A 21647-nucleotide genomic window follows, 5' to 3' on the forward strand; every position below is an offset into this window, starting at 1 on the left:
GAGAAGGAAAAGTGGAGGCATCAGGGACTCAAATAAAGAAAATTAAATTCCCTGCACATATGATTTTGTCAAAATGAAACCAACTAATATGTATAAATATAAGGCACTAAGGAAGAAAAACAGTAGAAATAAAATTAAAAACACACACACAAAAATGAGATTGAAAAAGGTAATGTCTGGGTGTGAAGGAGATGGGTTTATGGAGGTAGGGGTTGTCACCTAAGGTGGAGTGACCTCTTTTCACTCAAATGGAGTGAGTCCTATTTTCTCTCACTCACTCTCATGTCCAGCTACCTATTCTATGAATTTATCATGTACAACATGATGCCTTGACATATTCTTTATGGAATGGTTAAATCTAGCTGATTAGCATATGATTATCTCATAATTATCACTTTTATAGTAAGAACACTTAATATCCAGTCTCCTAGTATTCCTGGAAAATACAATGCATCAATAATTATAGAAGCCTTACTGTGCAATAGATGTCCTGAATGCATCCTTCTAAGCATAATTTTGTTATCTTCAAATCTCATTAGCAGCCTCCTCAGTCACCCTAGCTTCTGGTAATCAACAATCTACTCTTTATATATAGATCTTGTTTTTATTTTTCCTACATTCCATATATGGATGAAATCAAGGGTCATTTGTTTTTCTGTTTCTGGTTAATTTTGCTTAACATAATGTCCTTCAAATTTATTCGTATTGTCACAAGTGACAGTGTTACCGCTGTGTTACCGCTGTTGACCGGTGACGAGTGCTTGCTTCCCCAATGTTGAAGAATAACACCAAAGAAGCAGGCCGAGGCAAGGTCAGAGTAGAAATTAGAAGTTTATTAAAGGACAGCAGAAAAGACTTCTCCCGGAGGAAGAAGGGGACCCAAGAGGTGGAATCCGTGGAAGGGATGTTGTCTCCCCTTTTTATAGTTCTTTCAGTGATGGAATGTAGGTGGGAAGGACTGAGGGGTGGGACACAGGTGGGCCAAAGAAGTAATCTGGTCAGGAAGGACTTCTGAGTCAGCACCTTTTTGCTGGGGGCTGTTCATTAACATTTCTTTGAGGTGGACTTTGGCCTAGGGCCTTTTCGGGACTTCATTAACATTCCATGAGTTGTCCTGCGTTTTCCCTGAGTCATTCTCCGTACGGCCTCCATTTTAGATTTCACTCGATATTAGACCCAGTTTACCTAACTACACTGACTACCTAACTTTAAATCTGGCTTCAACAGGACATCCCTCTTATGGCTGAAGAGTATTCTATTGTGTCTATGTACCAAATTTTCTTTATCAATTTATTCCATATCAATGCTATTGCAAATAGTAAGTAAATAAACATGGGAGTGCATATTGATGTTGTTTTATTTGGATATGTGTGTGTGTGATGGCATCCTTTGTTAGCCCTAATTTTTTTTTTTTTTTTTTTTTTTGGTGCTGAGGATTGAACCCAGGGCTTTGTGCATACGAGGGAAGCACTCAACCAATTGAGCTATATCCCCAGCCCTCCTAATCTTCATTTTTGAGAAGCCAGAATGCTGTATCTATAAAACTTGTATTAATTTACATCCCAATCAAGGGTGTGCAAAGATGTTCCACTTTCTCAACACACTTGTCATCCTTTGTCTTTTTGTAATAGCTTTTCTAACAGAAATAAGTGATATATCATTGTGGTTTTGATTTGCATTTCTCTAAATATTGTTGATGCTGAATATTTTTTTAAATAGCTGTTGGCCATTGGTATGTCTTTGCAGAAATGTCTGCTCAGTCATGTTTCTCATTTTTATATCAGATTATTTGTTATTCACATTTGAGGTTTTTAGTTCCATCTATCGTTTGGATATTAACACTTTGTCAGATGTACTGTTTACAAATATTCTCTCCCCATCTTGCAGGTTGTCCTAGGCTGAGCAAAATCTTCTTAGTTTGATGTAATCCCAGTTGTCTTTTTAAAGTTTTGTTTCCTGTGCTTTTGAGGCCATATTTAATAAATAAATAAATAAATAAATCCTTGTTAATTTCAATGTCCATTGCTTCCTATATTTCTTCTTTTAGTGGTTTCATTATTCCTCCTTTTATATTTAAGTCTTTTTAGGTTGGTATTTTATTCTTTTGCATTTGTATGGAGACCTTTGGCTGGATTTCAAGGTTTAAACCTGATGAGATTAACATTACAAATAATTTTATAAGAGTCTTTCAAAGAAAATAGTATCTTGAAATCAGGATTTTAACATTTCTATGAATTTATAAGACAGGCATATTTTGATAGAGAGAGGCCTTTCTAGGAGCCCATCTAAAAATTATGTACAAGAATAGTCACACAAACTTTATCATGTTTGTCAATAATTTAAAAAATCAAATGTCTAGCATTAGGGAAAGAGACAAATAAACATTGCTAGGCTTCTATAATAGAATATTTTGTATATATTAATAACCCACCAAAAAACAATGACCAAAACATCCTGGATTAAACCCACAGACATTATATTGTGAAATATAAATTATCTAAATGAGTACATATGATTAAATGTATACAAAGTTCAAGAAAAGGCATAAATGACTCCAGGAATAGTCAAAATGATGGTTTCCTAGATGGGGGTGGTGAGACTTGACCTGGAAGAAGCATGAGGAAAACTGCTCCATATTTTTTATACCTTGATTAAGGAATGGCTTAATGCATATATACACATACAAATATTTATTGAGCTAGATACTTAAGATCAGTGCACTTCATACATAATATACTATGTTTTACTTCAAAACATTAAAAAATACTTATTCTTAGAGGATGGATAGATGAAAGTTATAATAAAAATAAAGAAATAATTTAGATCATTTTCATATAAGTACATATGTTGAATATATTGTAAGATCTGAAGATTTTGTAAATAATTTAGAATTGGAACCACAAAGACTTAGTGATTATTTTATGTGAAAGATAAGAAGGGCAGATGTAGGTACTCAAGTTTCTATGAATACATGGGTGCAAATAAGAGAATACAATGATAGATGGAATATGAAACAGGGCAAGGAAAAGCTGATTCTCAGGAATCTGGCATGAGAGTCTGAATGGAGGAGCTGGGAAGGACTGGGGAACAAATATTATTTAGGTGCAAGATGAGAAGGAGAGGTTGGATGAAGAGTTTAATTTTGAACTTGTTAAACTTGAAGATGTCAGACAATAAGTTTGCTACATAGGCTTGGACCTTGTGAAGGGGTCTAAACTAGAGAACTACCAAAACATAGAAAGTGTTTAAGGATGCAGCTCAGGGATAGAGCTCCCCTGGGTTCAATTTTCAGTGGCGGTAGGTGGGGAGCAGGGAGCCAATATTTAGGAGTACATCAGAGAGGAGAGAAATGACCAGAAATCACAAAAAGTTAGAGTGAGTGATGGAAGCAGAAGTCTGATGGGAGTAGTAAGAAAAGTGAAGAGAAGTTAAAGCAATAGAGAATATGAAAACAGAAAACTCTCCCAAAGGAACGAAACTGCAAAAAAGCTGTGGGTAGATATGACTGTGAATAGAAGGGGTTAAGGAGTCAAGGAACAAATACTCTTGGCCTTCTTTTTTCTTTTTTCTTTTTGTGTTTGCAGTTGTGAGATGAAGAATTTTTTTTAAATACTGGTAGAAATAACTGACTTGAAAGGAAAAAAAAATTTAAAAAGACAGATAATAAAATTGGCTTGAATTAAACAAGAAAAGCCATTTGTCTTAGGAATAAACTTTCTAGAAGAGGAACATAATATCTTGGCCAAATAATGATTTTTTAGATGTTATTTTACCACTCAAAGACAAAGCATATGAAAAATAATGGATTCCTTCTTGTACTGGGGAATTTGAGTATTAAATAGCATCTTTTCTAATCTTTGATCTAATTCACAGGAAAATATCAAAGCAGGTAATAATTTTGAAAATTCTCTTCGACTGTATATTTTCTTTGTAATGAAAAAAATTTCCTTTACCTTAAAACTAAAATTATTTCCTAGATTTAAAAGTGACTAAAATAGAATAATAAATGCCTCCCTTCTTGTAATTACTAAAATTCATTATTTTATCTTTGCTTGCTTTATAATATTTCATGATTTTAAAAGCTCAAAAATATTTCCATTGCTTTAATTCATTGTGTAGACTTGGTGGCATCTAATAGTAACTTTCAAATACTTATTATATTCTAATACAGCAGAGAAATGTTTCATATATATTTTATTCCATTTCTCATAACCAACTTTATTTATGCTTATTCTGGTTTTTGTTGTTGTTGTTGTTCTTTTCTATTCTGGTCAGGCTGTTGCCTCTGATCTCAAATTTTCCTAATATAGGGATAATGTGAGGACAAGGAAATGGAAATCATGGCAAGTAGAGAGAATTGCAGTATGTGAAAAAAATAAATAAACAATTGCCAAATAGTGATCCTTTCTTCATCTTTAGGATAAAAATGGTTATTGAAAGACACATTCCTTGTGAGTAAATTTGTATATAACCTGCCAAAATACAGTGACCCTTACCTCTTTGCTAAAGAAATCCATTTTTCAATTGTCCTTGGGTAAATAGAGTGAGTCAATTTTGTTTTGTGTTAATATATTCCTATTTTTTTTTTACAGACCAATAGAACCATATGAGGCAATTAGAGAATGTGTTCAATATAAGTCAACAGATTTTACTCACTGACATAAAAAGGTGTTTTACTTGGGCACTCTAGTTTATTGTCCATGCAGATCTTCCCAGTTAGTGTCCCTCTGAAAGCACACCATGCAAATGAGATATTTACTTAAGGAGAGGGCAGGTCTTTCTTTCAGACCAATCTGAGTGGTTCTGTGATATTTAATATCCTCCTATCACCCTACTGTTGATGGAGAGGTCTTTACCCTAGCGTTAGGGGATACAATTTGTTTGAATAGAGGACTTTATTCATAGGAACAGAAGAGGGACAGAGGTTGCAGTGGGCTTTATTGAAGCCTTCCAGATTTCACCAAATCCCAAGTGTACTAGCCATCTTTGCATTACTGAATTGAAATATCTGAGACAGGCTACTTATAAAATAAAGAGAGGTTTATTTAGTTCATAGTTCAAGATTGGGCAGGTAGCATGAGGTGGGAATTGGTTTAGCCATTGGTGAGGACAGTGGATGGCAATAGCAGAAATATGTGTTGGAGCAAGTGAAGACAGCTCATCAGCTGAAAGAGATCAGGTAGGACTAAACTCAGCTTTTATAACAATCCACTCTCAGGAACCACCTTGGATTCCTGGAAGAAGGAACTTTCAAGACATACCGGCAATGATCTAAGGGTTTCTCACAAGCCCACCACTCAAAGTCCACAAAACCTACCAATAGTGCCACCCAGATCTGGCGCCAGAGAAAGTCCTTAACTTATAGAACTTTGTTGGATACTCATAGGTTACATGGCTCTTGTAAGTATAGCAAAGCACATGACAATGGTCCTCAATTTTTGGCCTTTCATTACATTGCATAGACAGTAGGTCAGAACAGGTATAGGTCAGAGATATGATAGGGAATAACACTCATAAATAGTCAAGAGTCCAGCTCTTCATGCATGTGTATTTAAAGATTGGTAGTTATGTATTTATGGCTATTTATTTAAAAAGTTAAGTTGTAACATCAAAAATATTAATATTTTTGTTCCCTAATAAACACCATTATTATAGTTGCACAAAGTTTTCCCAAAGAAAATAAACTGAAATTCCAACTGAACCAATTTTTATTTTTAGTAGATTATTTAAGAAAAGTTGCAAAGAGAAGTTATTTGTGTGACTATCATTGATTTGATGTTAAAATTTAAATTTTTCTTGAAATAATAAATCATCCCTCAGGTATGTGGGTAAGATTTCATTAGTCAAATAATTAAAATTAATTTGCAATTCAACTGCATTTATCTATTGATGCACTTGATGACCATGTCTTTCCCAGTGGCCTTCTGACCAGCCCAGCTGTGTAGCTTTAAAATCACTTGGCTAATAATTAGGTGTTTATCAGATTCTTGCTGAAAAGACATGAGAGAGTTATCTGACACAATTATCTTTCAAAATTGAATCCTCCATTTCTGGTCCTGCTGAGGACATTCAAGGGAACATTGAGTGGTTTAAAGCTAAATGCCTTTCAAAACCCCTTGCCTTCTAGAATGCATGCAACACAATTGCCAGAGAATTTTCTCCACTTTTCATGCAGACTTTTGTGTGTGAATCCTTTTGTTATGCCATCATGCATGTTGGCATATGAAAATTACTTTTGACCTGCTCTTTGGTTATTTCATTAATGTCTTTTTTACTATAGCATTATTAATATTCATTCTGAAATTCAATGCTTGTTCCTTTTGTCCTCACACTGCTGCTACTTCATAAACTAATCCAACACAAGCAAAGGTAATTGCTAAGATGGACTAGGCTATATGTACATTTCAGATAATGATATCTCTAAAGGTATTTGTTCTTAAGAAGTCTAAAAATTTGCAGCTCTGAGTATTAATGGGCAATCTACTCACAGTTTAGAAATTAATGTAATTTACTACAAATAGCTGTTGAAAACATAGTTATTTAGACCCTGAAAATTCAAACCCCAAGTAATAGATTTTAATTTAAATGTCACATCCATTTAAAATGATGCCAGGACTCCTTTCCCAATAGAGTTGAATTAATTTTAGATACCCATGCACATTCAAGACAGTGTGTTTGAAATTAATTTGTGTAGAAAATAAAATAAGAATCAATAAAAACCAAAACGGAGAACATTTTATTCCAGTTAGTATTGGTAATTATAATGTTTTGTAGGCATGCTGTATTGAACCATCATGATTTCTTGTAAAGGCAGTCTTAATAGACGTATGAATGCCATGAATATTATAGCTTTCCTGTTTTGTTTCTCTCTCCTCTGCAATGACATTAGTTCAGTTGCATATTACTGTGATCATTCAACCATACATTAATTCAACAAATACTTAGTATTTACTACATGGCAGGCATGGTAATAGAGTTGCAGAATATTGTAATAGACACTCATGCGATCTCTTGACCTCTCAGCTTTCCCACTTCAAGTCCATGATTCAGTATTGTCCAAGAAATTGCATTTGGCCAATTCATTCTTTATCTTATACATATATTTTGCACACAAAGCCCTTTACATTTTGGCCTCCCACTCTCTTGTCAGCTTCATCTCTAATCACAGCCTCACACCTATATGCCATGTGAAATCCACTGAAACGAACCATTTACTGTTCTTCAAATAGAATTTTTTCTCCATCCTTTTGCACAAGTTTAGAATTCCCTTTTTCAACACTAAACTTCTTTTGGCTCAGTAAACAACTACTGTTTGTAATGAACATGCTCTAATTTTCCCAAAGCATGGTTACTTTGTTATCTCTTTAATCTTATAGCACAATGCTCTTTATGATCTGTTGTAGAAATTTTCACCTGTTTTTAACTTACCTTATCTGGGCCTGTTTCTTCCTACTGTATTGTGAACTCTTCTTGGGAAAGAAGTGCTCAATTCATTTTTAAGTCCTAGAATGACAAATAACTGGTTCCTAAAGTTTATAAAATAAATGAAATAAAGACACATAAGTATAGTCATTTTAGTATTCCTTTTAGAATATTCTTCTTCTTTTTTAAAGACATTATTCTAATACTGACATCATGTTCCTTTTCTGACATAACTTTCTTATGTGCATATATGAATATGCCACAATGAATTTCTACATCAGGTACATCCACAAGACTGCAATCCTAATTAGAATAAGATGTACTCCATGTTTGTAAAAACGAGTCAAATTATAATCTGTCATGTCTAACTAAAAATAACAAAGATTAAAATTTTTTAAAAAAGCATCACCCTAAAGATTAAATCTCAATCAATCAATAAACATTTTTTTACTTCTTCATAAATCTGTATTTATTGAAATGCAGAAGTACCATAGCTTAGATTTTTCACCCTAAATTTGCTATATATCTGGTTTTAATTGAAATTGTGGTTTCCAAAGTGAAAAGCCAGTCAGACTTTCTTTCTGTATTAGACTGAACATGAGAGAAAGAGGGTCACAGTGCTCTCTTAAGGCAGAGGATATTCTGGTGGTGATTATTCTCACTTTGCCTGTGTGTGGTTGGTTACCAATTTCAGTATTCCCAGCAGAACATGGTTTCTACCACCACTGTTCTTTTCTCATTTTCTCTCATCTGTGCTATCTCTTTTTTCCCCCCATCACTGCACATTTCTTCCTCTCAACTTGTCAAGCTGGTCAACTTCATTTATAACTTTTCTGTGAACAAACCTATGTCCATATTCTTCTGGTTTTGTTATCATGCTATGATAAATCTAAGTCATCTGAGACAACACTTATTAGGATAGTGAGGCTATTGACTTGTGTTTCTACATTATGTTACTTGAAAGATCATATTGTTCTGAAAAATATGTCTGCAAATGGACTCACTTTCAGCTAGGATGACCAAACATCATGTGTCCAGCTAATTTTCATCAGAATGATGAAACGAACAATATGATTGAAGGTCAAGTGGGCCTAGAATTCATCTGACGGAGCTAGTGTGAGCGCAGCATCTTTAAAATTGCTTTTGTTTGAAAATTGCTTTCTTTTTGTCTTGGTGTACATGAGTATACTTTCAAGGAACCATCTTTGTAAATTCAAGCATTCATTTTGAAAAATGTGCCTGATGTAGACGGTTTTAATTATAGCTGCAAAATAAGAAAAAGAGAAAAAAAATTCTGGTGGACTATATTTCTTCACATGAGATTATCTTTTTAATTTTTTATTCTTTAAACAATTCTGTTAATGTATGAATACCATCATTTGTATAGCAAGTCTGCAAAGTAGTTCTGCCTGTGGCAACCCTATAATTAAAGTGATGCAGAGATAGAATCTTCATTTTGCTTTCTTTACCTTTGCCTTTATGTTAGCAATACTAATGAACCTTACTATGTTTAGGGTGAAAAATTGATTTGAACCTCTCTGCATTTACCGCTTTTTTTTTAAGCTTCTCCTCCTACCCTAAGTATTTGTGCAGTTTAATTTGCCATTGATTCTTTAATCATTATGGTAGCTGTACTAGAGAAACTAGTGTTTATCTTCATCATGCCCTGTGGATAGAACATTATGTTTATTTTCATATGTAGTTGCTTTTCCATCATTTTGATAACATAGTCGAGTCAGCAGTTGACAACCATCCAACTGCCTTATTGATTTTATATTTTAATCTTGAAATGCATATATGCATTCTAGGAATGCACTATATTAAAAATATATAATGCAAAAGTCATGTTTGCATTGAGTTAAGCCATTGACAAAGGCCACTTCCAGCATGCTGCAGGGAGACCAAGCACTAGTTACAATTCATAGTGATCATTAGTTTGGCTCTCTTGAGGCTTTTCATAGGACTTTATTTGAAGATGTCAATCCGTAGTATATGTATGTTGTGCACGTTTTAAGAAACACCTAATGCTTCAGATTCTCCCTGTGCAGCAATAAAGTCATTATTTATCTTGCTTTGTGATGATTCTCCTAAATTCACACAGTAATATCCAAAGGCAAAATGATAGGATGGTAAGGTTTGTTTTCACTAGTATTTGCTATAATTTATTTTTATATTTTCTATGTTGCAGAATATTGGTTACCAATCCCACTTATATATTCTTAAGCACTCTAGGAAAAAAAAGACATTCAAATTTTTGAAAGTATTTATATATAATATGTCTGAGGCATTGACATTAGCATTATTTGGCAAGTTGTTTACTTTTTCTGAATTTGATTTATGTTGAAGAATAAGATTATAAAAGAATATGTGCTTCAGATTACTCTCTGTGACTGTTAATTAATGGAAGCACATCTGTCCTCACCAGAAAAATAAATATATTGTTTTAAGTGTACTGACAGATTGTGTTAAAATAAAAGAAAAGAAAAAAAAGAGGGGAGTCTTTGATTCTTTATCTGGACTTAATCAGGTGCTTTACGACATTGTAGACATACAAGTAGAGACTCAAACATTCTTATTCTTTATATATAACCTGAAGTGTATTACTATGCCCTGAGTTTCTTCATAGTATGTTTAAAATATTGTGTTTCCTGGAAATGTGATAGGAATTAATGAACCTTTTGTGAAATTAATGGAAGCCTAATTGCATATAGGGTTCATGGTCTGCTCAAATAAAACTGCTGTGTCAATAGTAAATTCGATTGTGCCTGCATATCCTCAGTCTTTAAGAAATGAGGTGACATTACTAAGAATCTTGTCAGTCCCCTCCCTTTCATTACCTGATTAACTAACTCAGTTGTTCAGATTCACCTTTGTGTTGTCACCACTCCTGCATTTTCTATTCTCAGTATTTATTTCAGACATCTTCCAGAGAATGTTTTGTTCTTAGTTTCTTTTATTTCCTTTTTTTCCCCCTTACAAACCAAGCATATAACTGAGGCCAGAAAGTTAACAATAACTCTTTAAGTCTAGGATATAATAATTTGGGATTGAGGATAATTCAGACATTTTCTAAATGCATACAATTTGCCTATTTCTTTGAGGGAACTGTTCCCTAATTATATGTGATATGCTTAAGCCAAACCTAATATGAATACATTATAATGTAACTGTTATTAACATATAAAGAGGAATAAAATGTTTTAATCAATTCAGTTCTAAAACTGTGCCTTACATACTCTGCTTTTATGTGTAAGCTCTTTTCAAATAATACACTCTTAATAGAAGATGTGACAATATTCTAACTTAATAGGAGTTTGGTAGTAATTTGTTCGGTTTGCTTTGTCTATTTGAAAGCCTTAAACCTGTGTTTTTAAAAGCTATTTTACACTTCTGACTTCTTGTTATTTCAAAAGAAATGTACCTCCAATTAAACAGACACAGTAGTTCCTAGTAGTATTAACTATAGGTTTAGACACACATTATTATTCTACAGAACTCTGGAGTGGTAAATTAGCCAGTCACTTACACAAATCACACCCATTTCTTTATTTTTTTCTTTTTTAATGTGGTGCTGAGGATGGAACCCAGCACCCTACATGTACTGAACAAACACTCTACTACTGAGCCACAGCCACAGTCCCTCATGTGCATTTCTTGATAAGCTTTCCACTTGCTAACTTGTAATTTTAGAAAGAGCACCACAGGTGTTTTTTTTTTTTTTTTTTTGAAGACCTTCAGTTTCCTGTTGCCATTACTTTTCAATGTCTTAAATCTTCACTCCTATTTTCCTCCATCTATTAGACGTCTACGTAAGATCTTATTCACCATACATACCATAATATTCCAATAATTATTTACATGCCATGGTATTCTAATAATTATTTATGTAGTTTATCTTAAGCCACGTTTATCTCCAGTTATACAATTGTTACAACTTGTTACCAGGTTTGTTTTTTGTTTCCCACCCCCCATTTGGATCTCACTGCTTACTGTAAAAACCTTGCATTAAAGGCTTTCAGCTCTCTTGACATTTTGACAGAGCTCTGAGAAAGACAGAGTAGGCTCTAGTTCTCATGTTCCCTAGCTGTATGTGTTCATGCAGACAAATCCTTGAAAGATTTCAAAGAAGTAACCTTTGAAAATAAAATATGTATGGCTTGTTTTCCTAGTATATTTAAATCTGATAGGCTGATTCACAGGTAAGCTGTGAAGATGTATGTAAATAGGTATCACATATTACTTATTGCCACCTTTTTCGCAAACCTTCCATCAGACCCTCCTTAATGTACAAACTGAACACACCCTGCTGGATGTCTTTCCCTTGAACTGAAGTTTTGTAACTTTAACTGTCCCTTTAAAACCTAGTTCAAGCTGGATCCCTTTCCCAACTTCAGACTACTCATTCTCATGATGAATGTAATCCTTTTTATCTTTGTCACTCAAAAATAATAAATTATCTTGGGCTGGGGCTGGGGCTCAGTGGCAGAGCATTTGCCTACTACCTGTGAGGCACTGGGTTCGATCCTTAGCACTACATGAACAAATAAAATGAACAAATAAAAAGGTATGCTGTCCACCTATAACTACAAAAAAAAATTTTTTTAAATAAATTATCTAATGTTCTGATATTAAGAATATATACATGTGTATGTATATTACATATAAATATAAATTTGTTATGAAGATAAATATTCATATGTATATATATTCGATCTCTCCTGCCTGATGAAGAATCCTCTATATATTAACTGACCAAAAATATTTATTATTTTTCTAATGATACCTTTATCATTAAACTTCATTTTTGCACTCTTAAATTAAAAAAAAATACAAAAATTGATTTAAATAAAGAACATTTACTTTGGATTATTGGCATCCCTTTATGAGCTTTAGATATACATTCCTATTTGGATATATAAAACTTCAGTCTGTATCATTTAAGGAAAGGGAGAGTATCTTCTTTCTCCATGGGAGGATTTCTGGCCAACTCATCTCTTATATGTGAAATTCAGAACAAAGCTGACCTTTTTTGGTTCTTGATCTTATAAGATCAAGCAATCCAAAGGGCTATTTCTTCACTAGCCATGGTTGATTCCTTTACAAGACATCAAAGTTATTGATTTTATTGTTTTGGTGAATATTACCAACTTTCCCAACTTTGGACTTCTTAGATGATAGTCAGTTAAAATTAACCTAAATAAGATGAGAAGGCTGAAAATACAAGGCTCCAAAGTAGTTTTGCATTTCAGATTACTTTTTGCATTCAACTGCAAAGGAAAATAGAAGGGTTTAAAGTAGAATTAATTTTGGTTAAGAACAAAATAAGTGTGGGTAAATAGCTGAAGTCCTTCCAAAAATGTAAAAAAAAAAAAAAAAAATGAAAACCAGCCAGGCCAAAGAAGCTGAACAACAGACATCATACATTAAATTTAGGGAACGTGTTCTCTTAAGTCATTCAAAGTATGTGCCCAAAGGAACACTTTTAATTTAACTCTGTACTTCCTAAATTAATTTCTTATGGAACATTTTTCCTTCCTAAGAAATTTAATTACTAATCAATAGAATAGGGTTTCCCCAAAATACACTTTAAAAAAAAAAAAAACTTTCCTAAAAGTAGGTGATGGCCTAGCATGTTATTAAATTTATTATTATGTCAAAATGCACTTTAGCAACATTTACATATGAACAGCATGTGCATAAGCTATGTTAATTTTAATAATAAGGCCCTGGAGAATCTTTATCTCAATTGGGGTGCTGGTTGCATGTCTCTATTAATTTGTCAAAACAGAATTATGCCCTTAAAATTGGTTTGTCAAAAATAAATTAAACCTCAATAAGGGTCATTGATAAAAATCAAAACCCCTAATATCTTGCAAAAAAACCACAAACAGATAACAATTTAAATGTGAAGAAATATGTAAATAGAAATCCAAGAATGTTCTGTCATCACCTTGCAGGAACCTCACTGGATGCTACTTTAATTTAGTAATTATGATGATATTTATATTAATAGATATCAGGAGATGGATCATCTATACAAATTATCTCACCCCATGATAGGTGAGATGAGATAATGTTCAATGTTATAGTTAAAACAGATAAGACTAAATGTGCTTAAATTTGTTGATGGAAGTCAAACAATATGTCTAAGTGATAGAGTCAGGATTCACACCCAGTGTGTTTTTACCATCTTTGCTTCTACAACATTAGACTATGTTACTTGCATACATACATGAATCACAATTAAATTATATTTTAAAGCAGCAGTGTTATACTGAATAATCCTGCAATCACATATTCAAATTAATATTTTATAATAAAAGCAATACTTTGTGTTTTTCCTCACCTATTTTTTTAAAATTTGAAACGATATGTATGTACCATCTTAGTGTTTTGATTCTAGACATTTTATACACATATCCATAAGGGAAAATATCTTTGTATTCATACAGTTCTGATTGTGCTTTTTTAATTAACTATATTTTTTAAGTGGGAAAACTGCATCCCAGCAACAACAATATATTTATTTAGCATCCTAGAACACACACAAAATAATTCTCAGAATTATATATAAATAACACTATTAACAATGAATTACTTTACCAAGTAAAGTTCAATGTTTTCTTTCAGTTATTATTCTTAGAATATTCTCTGAGAGTGGATAGAGATTCACACTAAAAAATCACTCTGGACTAGGAGTAGAGCTCAGTGGTAGAGTGTTTGTCTGATATGCTTGAAACCCCAGTTTAATCTCCAGCAGTATCAAAAAGAAAAAAAATATTAAGAATACTTATTTGGCTTGTTCCAACTAGTAACTTTGTTGATGTGATATGTTCTTAGGCTATTGGTTTTTGTTTATGTTCTTTTTAGAATTTCTTCAACCTGGTGATTTAACGTTGAATTTTGAAAATGTAAATATTTACATGGCCCAATAGTCAAAACTATATAGAATTATAATCAAAGCAGTTCCATCCTTTTCCCTGTCTTTTCCACTTATTTTCGTCATTATCCTATAAGTTTCTGGTTTATCCTTCCTTCCTTCCTTTATTTATTTTTAAAATTAAGAAAATAAGCATATTTTCTAATTTTTCCTTTTTTCTTACAAAAGGTAGTATATCATACATATTTTAATACTTTTTTCATTTATTCAAATATTTTAATTCTGATTTTCTCTTACATATATTTCTGACAGTTTTGGCTGAATATAAATATAAATATTTTTTGGAAATGAAGCCTCAAATTTCAAAGATGTTTCCAATAACTGAACAAACATTTTCTATTCTTTTTAAAAATTTATTTATTTATTCTAATTTATTATATATGACAGCAAAATGCATTTTAATTCATAGTACACATATAGAGCACAATTTTTCATGTCTCTGATTGTACACAAAGTAGAGTCACCATTTGTGTCTTTATACATGTTCTTGGGGTAATGATGTTCATCTCATTCCACCATCTTTCCTGTCCTCTGTCCCTCCCTTCCCCTCCCTCCCCTTTGCCCTATCTTTTTTCCTCCATTCCTCCCATGATCCCCACCCCATCCCCGTTATGGATCACCATCCTAATATTAGGGAAAACATTCATCACTTGTTTTTTGTGGGGATTGGCTTACTTCATTTAGTATAATATTCTCCAACTCCATTCATTAACCTAAATGCCATGATTTTATTCTCTTTAATGCTGAGTAATATTCCACTGCGTATATATACCACAGTTTTTTTTATCCATTCATCTACTGAAGGAAATTTAAGTTGGTTCCATAATTTAGCTACCATGAATTGTGCTGAATTCACTATATTTTAATAATAAAACAGCATGTTAATTCAGTTATATTTTCAAAAAATCATTTGTCCTTTTGTTAATATATCAAAAAATATGATTTTTCTATAAGGGGTTAAAATATTTGCTAATAATGTTAAAGTCTAACTTTGAGTACTTTTATATTGATATTAAATTTTGATCTTCAAAAGCATATTGTTATTGAGGAGAAATTCATAAACTAGACTGCATTAAACCATTTTATGCTCTGTTAAAGGCATTATTAAGAAAATAAAAAGCTATGCTACAAAGACAGAGAAAATATTTGCAAAATTATATATCTGTGTATTAGTCAGCTTTTTATCTCTGTGACCAAAATACCTGAAAGAACAACTTAGAGGAGTAAATATCCAGTTTAGCCCATGGTTTCAGATGTCTCCATTTCTCTGGGTCTTGAGGTTAGGATGGGAAGTTGTTGCAGAGGAAAGCTGCTCAACACATGGCAGCCAAGAGGAAGAAGAAGAAGGAGAAGAGAGAGAGAGAGAGAGAGAGAGAGAGAGAGAGAGACACTCCAGTGTCACGATACAGTTCCAAAGTCATGCCTCCACTGACCCATATTTGCAAGCCATGTTCTATCTGCCTACAATTACCACTCAGCAGCCCATTCAGATTATTAATCCATCAAATAGATTAACCACTGATAAACCAGGGTTCTTATAATTTTTTCACCTGTGAATATTTCTATACTGCCTAACATGTGACCGTTTGGGGGAACATTCTAAATCCAGATCATAGCAATCTGATAAAGGAGAATTATCCAAAACATACAATAACAAGGAACCCTTAAACCTCTTAAAACTCAACTGTGGGGGAAAAAACCATGAAATTTAAAAATTGGTCAAAAATTTAATACACACTTTAAACAAGGTGAACAAATGACAAATAAGCCTCTGTAAAGATGCTGCACACAATATACCATAAGGAAAATAAAAATTAAGAACATTACATATTACTACACACTTATTAGACTGTCCCAAATCTGAAACACTGATCCATCACCTGCTGGTAAAGGTGAGGCTTAACAGGAAATCTTATCTGTTGCTAGAGGAAATGCAAAATGGCATAGCAACTTCCAAAGGCAGTTGGGCAGTTGTTTCCAATGCGAAATGTAGGCTTACCATTTGATTCACCAGTTGCACTACTTGCTACTTAATCATCGGAGTTAAAAAACAATTATTTCCATACAAAATCTTGAAAATAGATGTTTGTAGCAGCTTTTTTTCATAATTGTGAAAACTTTAAAACAACCAAGATGTCCTTCAGTAATTGAATGGATAAACAAACTGGTACATCAAGCACTATCCACTGCTAAAAAGATATAAACTGTGAAGCTATAAATAAACACAGAGGAAACTTAAATGCATTTTATTAAGTGAAAGAAGCCAGTCTGAAAAGGTTACAAGCTGCCTGATTTTTTACTCTGTTCTCTAAAAGTTAAAATTATGGAGACAATACAAAGACATCAGAGGTGGTAGGAGGGAGAGATGGATAGATGAAGCACAGTATTTTAGGGCAGTGAAACTACTCAGTGTGGGACTGTAATAGTGAATAGGTGTCAGGTACAGTTGCCCAAACCATCAGAATGAACTTGAATATAACTTAGACATTTGGTGATAACGGTGTGTTTATATAGGTTCATCAATTATAATAAATGCACCATTCTTGGAGAGAGTATACTCATATGGCGGAAAAGGGTATGTGAGAGTACTTTGCACTCAATTTTGCTGTGAAACTAAAAAGTTAATCCTATTTTAAAAAGAAAGCTTCCATGTGTTGAAGAGGTGTGTAACCCTAACAAAGACATGCAATTTCATTCAACTAAAATAAGTGTTGATATTTTCTGGTTTATTTTCTTATGATTATTGCATTCATTTTAAAGTAAGAATGTGCATGTCTGATAAAGACACTTATTTTATCCATAGCTGCCTGCTACAAGTAAGCTAAATGTAATTTTTAATGAAATATAGTTGGAACATAATTAACCACAGCCATGAAAATCTCAATTTCAGCAAACAAAATATAAATTGTCATTTAACAAATATACTCTCTAAATTTTCCTATAATAGGGAAATCATAAACAGCCTCTGGAATACACACACTTTTATTTACATTAAGTGCCAAGGCAAAATTCTGTATGCACATTTAAATAATCAGAGGTTTGGGTTTATTCTAAAGCAGGGATTCTCGTGTTGAGGGAACATAAAAATCAAGTATTGGAAAGAGGAAGAATCTTAGAAACTCAGTAGGCAAACAGAAACCAAGAGACAAGGCAACTATTGTCAAGATCCAGCCAAGCAGAAATGCCCAGGATGAAATATGCTTACATCTTCTGCTCAGAAGACCTAATCAATTATAGTTCACTCAGAAATATGACTCCAAGTCAAAACATTCTGTGTATAACCCTGAATGGGGGCGTTTGGACAAACAAACAACTGCAGAGTATGGATTAAAGAGCAGAAAATTTCAACAGGCTTGTGCTTACCTGTAAGTCTAGCCTGCTATCATTTGAAACTTCAAACAGATATAGCATGAATGATTATGTGAGTATGTAAGGTTGCTTATAAATGATGTACCAAGATAAATACTATTAGAAGAACATTAGCCCCAAAACAAAGAAGTAAATTTGTAATCCAAGTAAATATGAAATCACAGTAACCAAGATTATTTGTTTGAGGCAAAGTTCTGGCTGAGATATTACAAAATTCTTGAACTGGGAAGTAATCCCCAAATATCTCAGGTAAAGTCCAGTGACTATAGCTGTCTGGCAGGAGGATTAGGCAGCTCTGCAAAAGGAAAACTTGGCAAATTAACTCTGCAGGTATAAGCAATAACGTAAGGACAGCTTAGTTCAAATCGACAAATTGACAACAGCTATGTGCAGATAATCCTACAAAATTGAGTCACACTTTATTCAGATTGGCATTCTGAGTGTCACAAAAATGAATAATAGGACTTTCTTTTTTAAATGAATTATTTTTTTATTTACTCCCAGATTATTGACCTATTTTTAACTAAGTATTTTGTTAAATGAATAAATAACTCTTTTCACTTCCCACCTTATAAAGCTAATGAATTGTCAACACTGTTCCAGAGGATAACCATATAATATCACATATCTGACACTCTACTCCATTTTATTACTGCTTATGTCCTTTATAAGCATTTATTGTAGATTCCTATACTGTTTTGAGGGTTCTATGATAGTTTCCCTTGAAATAAATTTATCCTATTCATTCTAATCACTTATCTTCTAAATTGTTTACACTATATTACAGTCCATCTTTAAAATCCACAGTGACTTCTCATTACCTATATTTATCTGCTCTCATTTATTTCTGTTCTCTATCACATGGCATTCTGGGAGACTCTACCATATAGCCAAATAGCCAAATAGCCATGGTATATTCACTTATTTTGAAAAGTAATTCCTTAATCTCCACTTGTAAATATTCTTATATTTCAAAATGCCACTTTTGCAGTAGAACTTGGGTCAGTTACCCCAGGAAAATCTAATCAGTTATCTACATGTTTTATTCTGCCATTTGGGGAATCAGTATCATGTCAAAGGGCCAGATGGCTCAACATTGTAAAGGCTATATAAAACAGAACCAAAGCCAACATTATTATTTTTTTAAAGATTTTTTTATGAGAGAGAGAGAGAGAGAGAGAGAGAATTTTTTAATATTTATTTTTTAGTTTTCAGCAGACACAACATCTTTATTTGTATGTGGTGCTGAGGATCGAACCCAGCGCCATGCAGGCAAGTGTCCTACCGCTTGAGCCACATCCCCAGCCCCAACATTATTCTTAAAGGAGAAAAAAATGAAAACATTTCCTCTAAAAAGAGCAACAAGATAAGGGTGCCCACTTTCACCCCTAATATTCAACATAATTCTTGAAACTCTAGCCAGAGCAATCAGACAAGAGAAGGAAATTAAAGGCATATAAATAGGAAAAGAAGAGCTCAAATTATTTGTTTGTTGATGGTGTGATCCTATATTTATAAGACCCGCAAATCTCCACTAGAAGACTTAGAGAGTTCATAAATGAATTCAGAAAGTAGCCCTATACAAGATCAATACTCATAAATTAATTAGTTTACCATACTTTGATGATGAAGAAGAAATTAGAAAAAATGTCCCATGCCCAATAGCCTCAAAATATAAAATACTTGAGAATCAGTCTAACAAAAGAGGTGAAGTACCTGTACAATGAAAACTATAGAACACTAAAGGAAGAAATTGGAGAAGACCTTGGAAGACGGAAAGACCTCCCATGTTCTTGGATAGGGTTACAAGCTTTGTTGTTTACAGGAGAATATGTAATGGTTCTGTGTCTCTTTTATGACTGATAAAAAGTGCCTGTTCAGAATAGATCATCTAACAAGTTTTGTTTTAATTTGTGAATTCATTGCATTAAAGAAGCCTCAAATTATTTATGCATCTGGATGAAAAGCAAGAATGTGGCTGTGTTCTCTATTTTTGTCCCCAAAGTTAATATATTACCTGACTCTGGGATAAGCAGTTTGTAATGAATTTTTAAATGATCCATTAAACACATAGTTTTCTAGATTTGATGAGAGTGTTCTACTTAAATTTGGGGGAAATTAAAGTGAAAACATGTGGGGTAGATAAAACCAAGAAACCACTTGTGATCCATATCTGACTGAAAATGAATCTTAAAAATTAATAAGTGCCACATTTCTTCAAAATGTCCAGTAGTCACCTCCTATGTGGAGGTTACATTCCAAGCCCCTAATGGGTTTCTGAAACCACAGATAGTACCAAATTCTCTATGTATTATCTTTTCCTCTATTTACATAGTTTTTATAAATCAGGCATAGTAAGAGATTAACAGTTATAACAAAATAGAACAATTACAACAATGTATTATATTAAAAGATCTAAATACAGTCCTTTCCCTCAAAATATATTATTGCCTATACATTTTTCTTGTGATAATATATCTCAAGATTCAAACCACTGTTAACCATGGGTCACTGAAGCCGTGGAAATCAAAACTGCAGATAAGAAGGGACTACTGTAGGTTGTGGCATATATCCTATATAAGTCATATTCATTTGGATTATCAGTGTGCTTTATCATTTCAAAAAATTGTATTTTGTAACTATTTGAACTATAATTTTCACAAGCTACTTTTAATATTTTCTTTTTTTTAATTTTTTTTATTGGTTGTTCAAAACATTATAAAGCTCTTGACATATCATATTTCATACATTAGATTCAAGTTGGTTATGAACTCCCAATTTTACCCCAAATACAGATTGCAGAATCACATCGGTTACACATCCACATTTTTACATAATGCCCTATTAGTAACTGTTGTATTCTGCTACCTTTCCTATCCTCTACTATCCCCCCTCCCTCCCCTCCCATATTCTCTCTCTACCCCATCCACTGTAATTCATTTCTCTCCTTGTTTATTTTCCCATTCCCCTCACAACCTCTTATATGTAATTTTGTATAACAATGAGGGTCTCCCTCCATTACCATGCAATTTCCCTTTTCTCTCCCTTTCCATCCCACCTCATGTATCTGTTTAATGTTAATCTTTTCTTCCTGCTCTTCCTCCCTGCTCTGTTCTTAGTTGCTCTCATTATATCAAAGAAGACATTTGGTATTTGTTTTTTAGGGATTGGCTAGCTTCACTAAGCATAATCTGCTCTAGTGCCATCCATTTCCCTGCAAATTCTATGATTTTGTCATTTTTTAGTGCTGCGTAATACTCCATGGTGTATAAATGCCACATTTTTTTTATCCATTCATCTATTGAAGGGCATCTGGGTTGGTTCCACAGTCTAGCAATTGTGAATTGTGCTGCTATGAACATCGATGTAGCAGTATCCCTGTAGTACGCTCTTTTAAGGTCTTCAGGGAAAAGTCCAAGAAGGGCAATAGCTGGGTCAAATGGTGGTTCCATTCCCAGCTTTCCCAGGAATCTCCATACTGCTTTCCAGATTGGCCGCACTTTTAATATTTTCTTTAGCTATTTTCACTATAACTAAACATTACAAAAGAGTAATTTGGATAATTTTTATCTTACCAGATAACATAAATCTGTATCACTGGCTGGGTGTAATGCAAGGAAGGGACAAAGATGAAATGGAAACATCTTCCTTTTTTGGTCATAATATCACTCCTCAGCGTGTCAAAACATCATCTGTTTCTGGCTCAGCTTATTCCAGGTAAGTGGTATGCTTTTGTTTCATCAATAATTAGTATTCTATTTTTCTTTAAATTTGTTTGATTTTTTTTTAAATTGTGCATTGTAAATCAAATGTGTTTCTTGTCTTTGGAACTTGTAAGTCTGTGTGAATGGCTTCTTGTGTGTGTGTGATGAAAAACTTCAGGGATGAAATGGTCACTCTTGAATACATAGTGCAT

General features: G+C 33.2%; 1 protein-coding gene across 1 annotated transcript in view; it reads left to right on the forward strand.

The window, feature by feature from the left end:
• The window catches only part of Robo1 (roundabout guidance receptor 1), a 1050317-nt gene that overhangs the window by 117206 nt on the left and 911464 nt on the right, over positions 1–21647 (forward strand). The window contains exon 2 of the mRNA XM_048803857.1: positions 21310–21448. Within this exon, the coding sequence (XP_048659814.1) occupies positions 21361–21448 (88 nt within the window). The 5' untranslated portion in view covers positions 21310–21360. The remainder of the gene's footprint in view (positions 1–21309; positions 21449–21647) is intronic.

The sequence above is a fragment of the Marmota marmota genome, unplaced genomic scaffold (genome assembly GCF_001458135.2).
Source record: "Marmota marmota marmota unplaced genomic scaffold, marMar, whole genome shotgun sequence".
Classification (NCBI taxonomy): Eukaryota; Metazoa; Chordata; class Mammalia; order Rodentia; family Sciuridae; genus Marmota; species Marmota marmota.